Source organism: Scyliorhinus canicula, chromosome 5 (assembly GCF_902713615.1).
Source record: "Scyliorhinus canicula chromosome 5, sScyCan1.1, whole genome shotgun sequence".
NCBI lineage: Eukaryota > Metazoa > Chordata > Chondrichthyes > Carcharhiniformes > Scyliorhinidae > Scyliorhinus > Scyliorhinus canicula.
The window spans coordinates 19,041,554-19,054,173 of NC_052150.1; the positions used below are offsets into that span (position 1 = coordinate 19,041,554).

The 12,620-nt window shown below is 46.8% G+C and overlaps 1 protein-coding gene across 3 annotated transcripts in view; it reads left to right on the forward strand.

Moving 5' to 3' along the window:
• The first annotated feature begins 1,327 nt into the window (after window positions 1–1,327).
• The window catches only part of LOC119965828 (sodium-dependent neutral amino acid transporter B(0)AT1-like), a 60,047-nt gene continuing 48,754 nt past the window's right edge, over window positions 1,328–12,620 (forward strand). Inside the window, exon 1 of one of the 3 annotated variants that reach the window (XM_038796715.1) lies at window positions 1,328–1,464. Coding sequence is in view for 1 of the 3 variants with exons in the window: in XM_038796714.1 (XP_038652642.1) it covers window positions 1,697–1,898 (202 nt within the window). In the remaining 2 variants the exon portion in view is untranslated. Of the gene's footprint in view, window positions 1,465–1,484; window positions 1,899–2,460; window positions 2,479–12,620 lie in introns of those variants that run through there. The other 2 variants (XM_038796714.1, XM_038796716.1) reach the window with 2 other exon arrangements.

The window sequence follows — 12,620 nt, forward strand, 5'->3', positions numbered from 1 at the left end:
GATTTCCCTCCTTCATTGTACTTATTTATTTGAATATTCTATTTGGGTGCCTCCATGTTGAAGCGCCCTCTCTGTAACTTACCTTCCATTGCAACCTGCAGTTCCTCTCAAGCTCTCTGATTAGTTCTCTATTTTGGGGGCCCACCCACAGTCCTTAGCTGGACTGAAAATCCGTCTCCATGCCAACTAAGGCGGGGGGGGGGGGGGGGGGGGCAGGAAAATCCCAAAAGATTGAAGTGCTCCCTGCCATGGGTGGGTTCAGAACCTCGAGGCTATCCTGACTCCCGTTCCCCCGCACACGACACGAGAATCCAGTCCCTTTTCTTCGTAACAATATAAATTAAAGGATAAACAGCAGAATAAAACAACATGCAAAAGTAAAATGCAGAATAAAATCGAACCTTCTTTGAACTCCCCTGCACCATCTGCATTCCTAATATATTGGCCTGGATTCTCCGGTTCCCCCGGCCGCGTGTTTTTCAGCGGCGCGCCATTCACTGGCGGTGGGATACTCTGTACTCGCCTCTTGTCAATGGGATGTCCCATTAAAGCTACCCCACACAGCCTGAAAACGGAGGGCATGGGGGGTGGGGGGGAGGGGAGGGGGGGGGGTGCACTGCCGGCGTTAACAGGGAATTCCGATGGCCGGAGAATACAGAAGTCACACCCTCACGTCAGCAAAGCCAACTAAGTTGGAAGTATCCACAGAATTCAACTCTAAAGTCTATGTGGTCAAAATTCAGCAATAATTTACCACAGCCTAACCGCAGCTATGTTTTACCTTAGTGTTCATTCGTTGCAGCAGCTTTCTGACTTGCTCAGGTGCCTAGTCTACTTTTGTAAGATATGGCGCTGGCTGGTATGAGAGTTGACTGGAAGATTCTCCTTCTATGCGCCTCTTTCCCCCATCCACCTTGCAGAAGAGACTTCACTTGGTAAACCTATGGCACAAGGAGAATACTGTCGGGGCATGAGGCCTCATCGAACAAGTCAGCTAACACCTTGTCACCCAATGCTCAGATCCACCGTAATGGCTAGCAGGAATGGTAGAGTTCGAATGGGTCACAAATAAAACCGCACAATATGACTTTACTCAATATAATGTCTTAATTTCTCTTCAGTTTGGATCTTTGACCTCGGGCATACTTCAAGAATGCCATTACCAGTTGAAAAAGTATCCTTCGGGGAGGCTTACTGAAATGATCAGGTTTTTAAGCAATTATAATCGCATTCCTTACATTTTTTGTGCTTCCTGATCTACTCACAGGACTAATCTGCTGATATAAAAAGTGCTGATTTTTATGTCTCGTTTAGTAAAAGAAACTACTTCCATGCAAAGGTTAATCAGTAGAGGGGACAGAGATGCTTTATAATCTTCATCCGCGCTGAGGAGCAAATGCATCAAAACTGAATCGTTTTCTGATGCCAAGCCCACAATTGAATGTGAAAGCAGTAATCTTCCAGGTGATAAAATGTATTAATAATTATCAGATTTTACTGGGTTAATCAAGCATTCTGCTGACACATCTGTCTGCGAAATATACATTTTCAGGCGATGGTGCTAAAGGTTCAGTATAAAAGCACTCGGTCAACAATAGCACCTTCCACTTGTATTCAGACCCCCTTTCTGCCTGTCTGTCCCCAGTCAGAGATAGTGTGTGCTTGTGCAGCAACACAGACCTGCCTCTGAACCACAATGCCAAGATTCTGCTTGCCAAATCCTGGCTTGGAAGACAGAATTCCCTCCTATGAAGAGCTGGAGAAGAGGGAAACCGAAGAGGTGGACGACCGACCCAAATGGGACAACAAAGCTCAGTACATGTTAACATGTGTCGGTTTTTGTGTGGGACTAGGAAACGTCTGGCGTTTTCCTTATCTCTGTCAGAGCCACGGAGGAGGTACGTAACTTAATTCAGCTCAACATCAATTGACAAACGGTGCAAAGGAAAATAAAAGGGAAGGCATTGTCAGAATGTGCTCAGTCGGGTTTTGGTTGCAAAAGCGTGTTTGTCGAATTGAAAAGAAAAGCATGCAGAGCGACGTTAACCCTAAAGTACAGGATGGGCGTTAAAAAAATGTTATCTCGCAGTGATTGCGAGCCAGGTTTTGCAGAAGTGTGAAACTGGTCTGACAGATAAGTTGCTTCAACAGAGTCTATTGACGTCGTTTGTTCATGTCTCAAATGAAAGCGTCAACTGTATTCTTAAAGGAAGTCTGGGAATGTTCTGCACAGCTGCCGGCTGTGACTTCACATGTGTACGGTGAAACCCATAGACAATAGCAAGAGATTTCCAGGGAGGGTTTCTTCTTAGTTGTTTGCGTCGCTCATACGAGTTTCGATGACCATGTGTTCCCATCAGTATCATTTGTGGGAACCAATGTATCTTAATAATAATGTGCTCTGAATGTACCAGTGGACCTCAGCAACAACACAACAGGATAGGCGGAAGACAACCAGTGGCTTGCCGCAATGTTGAGGTAACTTTAAAGAGGTCAATACGACCCGGTCTTCGCTAATGTGCTCTTCATTTCTGCACCTGTGGTGTTTTCATGTTGCTGCAGTGGTGTTTATTTTGCAAAGTACTATTAGAATACAATGTTAAAATGAACCTAAATTAGATTAAAATCTGCTGTCTTCTGCTGCACGCTTTCAACTGGGTTTCAAAGTAATAATATAATCCACTGAACGTTTTGTTAACTGGCAATTCTCAGGAAAATGTACAGAAGTTGACTAATCGAGCAAGATTGTGTCAATAATTCTAAACTTCACTGCAGCATTGATATGGTGGGCTGAATGGCCTCTTTAGGGCCTCATCCTGTAACTTTTGGGATTTAACCATTGGCGGGAGAGGCTCATGCCAAGCATCAGCCTGGCAGATTTCACTGGACAGGCTGGTGGAGGACAAGGGTAGGGGTGTTCCTCCTGAACGGGCCCATCGGGCCCATCACAGCCCCCCCTCCACCCTGCCAGACCTTCCCGCCACCCCAGTGCCCCTCCCCCTGTGGCCTGTCGGCCCTGACCACCTTCCACCCCCCTCACACCCTCTCCCTTGCAGTGGCCTTCCATCCTGGCCATGGTGGCAATAATACCCCCACTGACCTTTAACTCTAGTTCTCGCTCCCCGGTGTTGGGCGTTGTTGCAGTCCCAGTGGTGACCACAATCCCTGGTGGCGCTGCTGGGACAATAGAGGTGGTAGCCATTTGATTGGCCTGCAGCTCTCTGAGGCAGGACCTCCTGCTGAGATACTGGTGGAAGTCCGGCCTTTAACCAATCAATGTGCCAATAGCCGTTGAATGATCGCGGGGCAATTGTGGACCCGCCCCTCACTTTTCCACCATGGGGGGGGGGGGGGGGGGGGGGGGGACATGCAGGAACCCTGAAGTCCCATGAAATCTAGCCCAGTGACTTACGATGAGGGGTAGGAATAGCCCAACACAGGGAACAGTTCCTTAAATTTTCAATGAGCTGAAATTTAGACTTTAAAAAACATGGGCTCTGAAATTGCACCATGGGATACTGATGTGCTAACTCGTTATGTGTTTGTCCGAAATCCTCTCTCTGGTATTTTCCTGCAGATCCCTATAACAGCAACTTCCGTGAATATAGAACCTTACATTGCACCTTTAAAGTCATAAATGTCCCCATATTCTTCGCAGGAGCATTATAAAACAAAATATGACACCGAGTTTTGGAAGGAGATATTAGGTCAGGTGACCTAAAGTTTGCTCAAAGGGGCGAGCTTTAAGTAGAAGAGCAAAGTAGAGGGACGGAGAGATGTCGGGAGGGGATTCCAGAGCTTGAGGCCAAGGCATCTGACCACCAATGGTGAAGCAATTAAAATGGAGGATGTTCAAGAGGCCAGAATTAAAGCAGCACAGATATCCCAGAGGGTTGTGGGGCTGGAGGGGATTACAGAGAAAAGGCGGGTGTGACCACGAAGGGACTTGAACACAAGAATGAGAACCTTAGAGGAGGTTTTAGCATATTTACTTCACATGGTTTGATGTGTCCACTGAGAGAGCTCAGAGAGGATCTTCAGCTAAACACATTCCGAAGATGATTCCCTGCTCCAGCGGAGAGCAGCACTCACAAGGTATGCTTTGTGGAACATTATCAGCCATCGGGTCAGTACAGCACAAGAGGAGGCCATTTGGCCCAGTGAATCCATGCTAGCTCTCTGCAGAGCAATCTAGTCAGTCTCGCATTCCCTTTCTCTATCCCTGTAAGTTTATTTCTTGTCTAATTTCCTTTTGAAATCAACACTCTTGTAGGCAGTAAGCTCCAGATCACCACCATAGAATCATAGGATCATTGGATTTACAGTGCAGAAGGAGGCCATTCAGCCCATCGAGTCTGCACCGGCCCTTGGAAAGAGCACATTACTTAAGCCCCATGCCTCCACTCTATCATCCTTTATCCCTGTAACCCAGTAACCCCACCCAACCCTTTTGGACATTAAGGGCGATTTAGAATGGCCAATCCACCTAACCTGCACATCTTTGGACTGTGGGAAGAAACCGGAGCACCCGGAGGAAACCCACGCAGGCACGGCGAGGACGCGCAGACTCCGCACAGACAGTGACCGAAGCCGGGAATCGAACCTGGGACCCTGGAGCTGTGAAGCCACAGTGCTAACCACTGTGCTCCCGCACATCTCCCCTTTCAACTCTTGTCCAAAGCCTTAAACCTGTGTTCTCTAATCCTTGTGCCATTAGCTAACGTGAAAGGTTTTCCTCTGTCTTCCTTATCGAAATCTTTCAACATCTTCTGCACCTCTATCGGACCTCCCCTCGAGTTCCTTTCCTCAGCTTCTCCAACCTAACCTTAGATCTAAAATCTTTCATCCCGGGAACCATTCGGGTAAATCCCCTCCAAACCCTCTCAATGATCCTCTCAATCATAAATTAGAAGCTGCTTAATGTCCTTCGATTTCTCTCTGGTGTTATGTAAACCAAGTGGAAGACATTTGATTGTGTTCTTGCGTATTGTTCAGTAGGGGTCACTATAAACCAGCAACAGGAAGTCAGACTGATCTTCCCTCCGCACAATCGAGGGATACAAAGGCCAATTATAGCGCACCCCTTCAGTTAACCTAAATCAGATCACTCATCCCAACACAACACAGGACTGATCCTGGTACCATTGACTAGAAACTGAACTGGGCTAGCTACATAAATATTGTGGCTACCAGAGCAGGTAAAAGGCTAGGAATCCAGTGGTGAGCAATTCACCTCCTGACCCCCCAAAGCCTGTCCACAAGGCACAAGTCAGGAGTGTAATGGAATATCCTCCACTTGCTTTGTTGACTGCAGCTCCAACAACACTCGAGAAGCTGAACACCATCCAGGACAAAGCAGCCCGCTGGATTGCTACTGCTTCCAGAAATATCCACTCCCTCCACCACCGACGCACAGTGACAACCACATGTACCACTTGCAAGATGCTCTGCAGGAACTCACTAAGGCTCCTTAGACAGCACCTTCCAAACTCACGACCGCTACCATCTAGAAGGACAAGAGCAGCAGATACCTGGGAACCCCACCACCTGGAGGTTCCCCTCCAAGTCACTCACTACCCTGACTTAGAAATACATCGGCGTTCCTTCACTGTCGGTGGGTCAAAATCCTGGAACTCTCTCCCTAACAGCGCTGTGGGCGTACTTACACCTCAGGGGCTGCAGCGGTTCAAGAAGGCAGCTCACCACCACCTTCTCAAGGGCAATTAGGGATGGGCAACAAATGCTGGTCTACCCAGATCCCAGAAATTAATTTTTAGAAACCCTCCTGATCTGCCTGATTCATTTCCACACTGGGCAGCCAGTTTACCTAGTGGACCCCTGCGGTGGGGGCAAGGCTAAAGAAGCTGCGATTGCTCTCCCTAAAACAGAGAAGCTTGTGGCGACTGTCCTTTTTTAGGGAAACACAGCAGAGTATGAGTCACCTGGTCTGGGTGGCTAATCAGGACTCAGAGTGGGCAATTACCCCAGGAGGAAGAGTTTCCCCCAGGCAGAGGTCTTTCTCAATTAGCTGCAAACATGTTAGAGCTCTTGTAGGTTATGAAATAAATATTTTTTTGTTCACTAATGAAGTCTTTGAAAACGCATCACTGCAGAAGGCAAAGGGAGAGTCATTTGGAGGTGTTCAGTATTTTGAGGGTTTTCATAGAGTATATCGGGAGAAACAGTCTCTATGGACAACATCGATTGGGATGGTCAGATATTGGTATCTCAGGGAATTAAGGGACATGGGGCGCAGACGGGAAAGTGGAGTTGAAGCGCAAGATCAACCATGGTCGTATTGAATGGCGGAGGATTCTCGAAGGGCCGTGTGGTCTACTCTTGCTTCTATTTCTTGTGTTTTAACGTTGCAGGCAGGAGGCCTGGCAACCAGAGGATTCAGGGCTCTGAGGTAAGAGCAGGAGAATGAGGCCAATTGCATATAGCTCTTTCAAAGGGTCAGCACAGGTGCAATAGACTGAATGGCCTCCTGTGCCATAAGAATCTATGACTGTGTGATTAGAGTGTGAGGGAAACTAACTCTTGTCACCAGACCACTTTGTGCCTTTACTAACAAGCCTGAAGGGCAAAAGCAAAATGCGGCGGAGGCTGGAAATCTGAGATTAAAAAAACAAAAAATTTTGGACAAACTCAACAGGTCAAAGAGAAACACATGTTTCAGGTCAGGCGGACTTCAACAGGGCCGAAGGGCAGGTCACCTATACCCTCCGCCACCAGGTGAGCAGGGAAAACAGAGAGCAGAAAGTAAAGTGAAAACGAGAAGTGTGTTCCCTAAAAAATAAATAAACAAAGTATCAATAAACAGAGAACTGGAAAGAGCTTTCAGTTAATTATTGTCTTTGCATGTACAGCAGGCGCAGTGCACCTTAATGCATCATCAAGGAAGGCCATTTGATTGATCAACATATTGCCACTTTATTGGAGCTAAACTTTCAGATTTATAAAACGTGAGGGGCGGCACGGTGGCACAGTGGTTAGCACTGCTGCCTCACAGCACCAGGGACCCAGGTTTAATTCCGGCCTTGGGTCACTGTCTGTGCGGAGTCTGCACGTTCTCCCCGTGTCTGCCTGGGTTTCCTCCGGGTGCTCCGTTTTCCTCCCGCAGTCCAAAGATGCGCAGGTTAGAAGGACTGGGCATGCTAAATTGCCCTTAAGTGTCCAAAGGTTGGGTGGGGTTGCAGTGGAGGATTGGACTTAGGTAAGGTGCTCTTTCAGAGGGTCGGTGCAGCCCAAATGGGCCAAATGGCCCCCCTCTGAACTGTTGAGATTCTATTGTATGAACGGTTCGGGTGAATCAGATGCAGAAAGTCTCGCGAACACTTCACCATTTCGAGGAAGCCTTCCTGGCATCACCTATCTGTGGAATGAGTGGGTGCAAAATGATGTGAACACATGTCTCGTATCCAATGTAACAGCTACAGATTTCATTATAACCACAAAATAAATTAAATATTAAGTCACTGGGGGCGGTTTTGAGCCCAGATTAGCCGTCAGCGTAAATGGCAAAATCGCCCCCGCGGGAAACAAATTTCTCGCCAGCAAGACCTCGTTTCCTGATTTTCCACAGCCGTCGCCTGTGACGTAGGGAAAATCCCACCTGGAAAAGGGGCGGGCGGGAACCTCATTTCAATCAATTCTGATCAATCTAAACCTCATTTTCGGCTTGCCCCCAATATGACCCTCCTCCCTCACTGATATTCCTACCTCACCAACATGACCCCGCCAGAGTCGCGGCGAAAACCAAGCCTCCATTTTCACTGCGCACAGCGTGCCGGAGAACCTGGGGGAGAGAACCGGGCTGTGCAACTGGAGAGCTACGCGCTGGTTTTCTCGTTGAAGCCGACAGGCTGACAAATGAATGGAAGAATGCCGCCCACTGTTTGGCTTAAAGATTTTTATGGTGACATCTAAAAGTTTTCGAATATTTTGGGATTAAGTTCTTCCGATCAACTGCAGTGTCAGTTGAAGATCATTCCTGTACCAAAATAACAGCCAGATTCTGCAGAATGTTCTACTAAAAATGTTCATTCGTAACATCCAGCAAACCTACTTTTCAAGGTGTCCACTTAATAGGAAACAAAATGAACGCTTTGTAATAAAACTATTTACGTATTACGCCTTCAAACAATAACCACCGTATTTAAATCGTCCAGCTGATTTTTTTTAAGCTAACTTTTATTAAACTCCCAGGATAAATCCAATCTTTTTGATTCTCACTGTTTAGATTTTAATGGAATTGGAAGGTAGATTCAAGAATCAATGATTCTGTTGCTGAGGGCATGATTTTGGAAGTTGGAGAGCAGCATTGAATACCTCTGTATTACAGCTTGTACATACTTAACAAGTGTGGAGCATCAAGGTGTTTGTTGACCCAATAAAGTTAACCTCATAAGTCAAACATCCTAGATGGCATGATTCAAACAGTGAGAATTGTCTCAAAATCGTGTGAGTCCTTAATAATTACAATCTGAATTATATTAGTCAAAGATTATTCAATTTTTTAAGGAGGTCGCAACTGCACAACATCAAAAAACATTAGAAAATTAGGTAAAGGGCGAACAGGACTTCTGTTTTATCCATTCTATTGTTAACTTTACAAGAAAGAGTTATACAATTGAGGTAAATATGTTTTCTCCATAATATCCAGCTGTTTCTCTCTGCCCATTTATTGCGGTGTTGTAAACAGCTGCTTGTACGGAAAGCATTTTCAATGTAGTGTTCTTCCATTAACTGAATGGCATTTGCCTTAATGATTCTATCCATCGGACATACTAATTGCACAGGTGTTACCTATTTTGATTTTCAAAAGGCCTTCGCTAACGTGCCCCACAATAGACCAGTGATAACTGCCAGAGACTGTGGAGTGAGGGGACAAAGTGGCAGGATTGGATAGATTGCCAGCTGGCTTCAAGACAGGAAGCAGAGAGTGAGAGTACGGGGTCGTTATTCAGAGTAGCAGAAGATGGGGAAGTGGTGATCCACAGTGATCAACGCTGGTCCCACCCCTGTTGGCAATTTACATTAACGATTTGCACTATGGAACCAGAAATACAATTTTGAGCTCTGCAGATGATGCCAAATTGGTGGTGGTGGTGGTGGTGGTGATGGTGGGGGAGGGGGGCGGGGGGGAGGGGGGGGCTGCAGATAATCAAACCGAGGAGGATTGCAACAAATTACCTGGAATTGTGTCTGTTGGCAGCTTTTGAGGAACAAAGGAATCTTGAAGTAAAACAATGTGAATCACTCAAAGTGTCAGCAAGGCCATGTAAAGAAATCGAGCAAGTCACTAGACTTTGTTTCAAGAGGGACTGAATGGAAGAGTGGAAAAATATCTAATCTTGGTTGGAGCACACTTAGAGTATTGCTTATGTTCTGATCGCCATGTTAGAAAAAGGATGTAAAGGCACTGGTGGGACGATTGGAGAGACGATTTACAAGCATCATAGCAGAAATACATGGCGATACATAACAGGAAAAGATTGACAAGCTTGGTCTCTTTTCTCTTCAAAATAGAAGACTGAGGGGTGACCTAAGCGAAGTCATTAAAACTATGAAAGCTTTTGACAGAGTGAATACAGCGAGCTTGTTTCTTCTTGTGGGAAAGAATGTTCTACAGGCCGCCAATGCAAGGTAGGCACCAGGAAATCCACTTGGGAACTCAGAATAAATCTCTTCCCCCAAAGCGTGGTGAGAATGTGGAACCTGTCGCTACAGGGAGTGGTCGATCCACGAATAGCACGGATCTATTTCAGGGGAAACCAGAGGAGTATTTGTCGGAGAAGGGAATAGAGGGTTGCGATGGTGGATTTAGATCAGGAAAGTTGGGAAGAGGCTCAAGTGGAGCATAAACAACAGCATGGACTGGTTGGGCCAAATGGCCTGTTTCTGTATCCAATTTAACACTGTACTCCTATGCGATCCTAAATATGTAACCCTATGTAATCCCCCTATGTGTTCACAACAACGCCACTGGCTGTTTTAGAAAGCAAAACGACGAATGAGAACGTTCACTTTATAAACAATGAATTGGTACCTTTAGCTTTGTAGTTTGACTTGTTTCTCGTGTTGCGCCACCCCCTAATTAGGCTTTCAAACCATAACGGGCTTATTGGAGAGCACTTTGCTTTGCTTTATTGAGCATTCCATGGTAAATTATTAACTTGCCCTTTTATAAAACTGTTTTGAGTGAGCACCGTATAATGTATCAGTGCCTTGTAAACAACTGCAATCTGTACAACTGCTGCCAACAAATGCAATTCCAAATGATTTCAGCAGCTTTGGGGTGAAAATGTGGAGCATTCTGGACCTGGCTTCGAATCCCATCCAGGCAGATGGTGAAATTCCAATTCAATAAAACCCCGGAATTAAAAGTCTCAACGTGAAACCATTGTTGAAAGCCCATTGTGTTCACTAATGGCCATTATGGAAGGAAATCTGCCACCCTTACCCGGTCTGGCCTACATGTGACTCCAGACCCACAGCAATGTGGTTGACCCTTAAATGCCCTCTGAACAAAGGCAATTAGGGATGGGCAATAAATGCTGGCCTAGCCAGTGATGCCCATGCCCCCTGAACGAATACAGGAAATTCCTATCTGACTACGACAAAGGTAAAGATTTTGTCGATCTGGGGCTGGGGGCTACACTTAAAGTTCCGCTAATGGGCCCCAGTGGGTGGGCTCCGCTGCTTCACGAAGCTCACGAGGAGATCAATCAGCAATCCCCCCCTGCCCCCAAGTCCAAATTACCCCCCTCATTCCCGCGGCGATGAGGCCTCTTTCATCACTTTGCCAGTCTTGGTGGTCGCGTCGACGTGGGTGGACCAGAACAGATTGTTGGTGATGTGCATACCTAGGCATTTGAAGCCGTCAACCATCTCCACCTCGGCCCCTTTGAGGCAGACAGGGGTGTGTACGATTCTTTGCTCCCTGAAGTCAATGATCAGCTCTTTAGTTTTGCTGACATTGAAGGAGAGATTGTTGTCGCTGCACCATTCCACGAGGTTCTCTCTTTCCCTCCTGTATTCTGGCTCATCGTTGTTTGAGATCCGACCCACTACGGTCGTGTCGTCAGCAAACCTGTAGCTGGAGTTAGAGCCAAATTTTGCCACGCAGTCGCGTGTGTATAGGGAGTATAGTAAGGGCCTAAGTACGCAGCCTTGCGGGGCCCTGGTATTGAAGACTATCGTGGAGGAGGTGTTGTTGTTTATTGTTACTGATTGTGGTCTTTGGGTCAGAAAGTCTAGGATCCAGTTGCAGAGGGAGGAGCCCAGTCCTAGAGTTTGGAGTTTTGATATGAGCTTGGCTGGGACTATGGTGTTGAAGGCCGAGCTCTAGTCAATGAATAGGAGTCTGATGTAGGAGTCCTTGTTGTTGAGATGCTCCAGGGATGAGTGTAGGGTCAGGGAGATGGTGTCTGCTGTGGACCGGTTGTGGCGGTATGCAAATTGCAGTGGATCAAGGCATTCCGGGAGTACGGAGTTGATAGGTGGAATCTCCTGTTATGAAGGTTCTTTTGGATCTTCTGCTTTGAATCCACCTCCCACCCACCCCAAAGTTGGGAAACAGCAGGTTGAGCCTCATGTGTGGTGTGGTTCTCCAATCAAAGAGGAACCGGGTCAATTTCAAATCCAGGGAACCAGCAGACCAGTTATTCATTGTGGTTTTGAATGGTTGAAGTGCCCTTTCAGCCAGCCCACTAGACGATGGATGGCACAGTGTCATTCTGATGTATTTAATGCTGTTCAACTTCATGAATGCCTGAAATTCTCCACTGCAAAGGTCCATACTTGAATGTCCCTCGCGAATACTGACAAGGTATCCAGGAGGATCGAGGTCAACATGACTTCTTCCAATATCAGCAGAGGGGCCAAGCTTCAGGGCAACAGGAGGTAACTCAGGGCATCCACATTGGCAATGTGAGTTCCTGGGCAATGCTCAAGAGCGTATTTGTCGGCCACTATCAATAATGCCCAGCATTTGATCAGAACCAAGGCGATGAATGAATCGCTTTATTCTCTTTGGGCGGCATGGTAGCACAGTGGTTAGCACTATTGCTTCACAGCTTCAGGGACCCAGGCTCGATTCCCGGCTTTGGGTCACTGTCTGTGCGGAGTCTGCACGTTCTCCCCGTGTCTGTGTGAGTTTCCTCCGGGTGCTCCGGTTTCCTCCCACAAGTCCCGAAAGGCGTGCTTGTTAGGTGAATTGGACATTCTGAATTCTCCCTCTGTGTACCCGAACAGGTGCCGGAATGTTGCAACTAGGGGATTTTCACAGTAACTTCATTGCAGTGTTAATGTAAGCCTACTTGCGACGAAAGATTATTATTATTATTATTATTGAAGAGGCCCAGCAAGAGTTTATGATCTGTGACAGTGGTGAAATGTCGGCCATGCGTGGAACTTCTTCACCCCAAAAATAACAGCCAATCTTTCCTTCTCGATCTGAAAATTGCGTCTTTCCGTGTCCGCCAAGGTTCTGATGCATAGGCATCATAGGTCGCTCTGCTATTGTTCCATCGATGGGGAAGGACTGCCCCAACTTTCTTGGTATATTCTCTCCACTCTCCCCCCTTCCCCTCTCCCTGCCCCCTCACCCTCCCTGA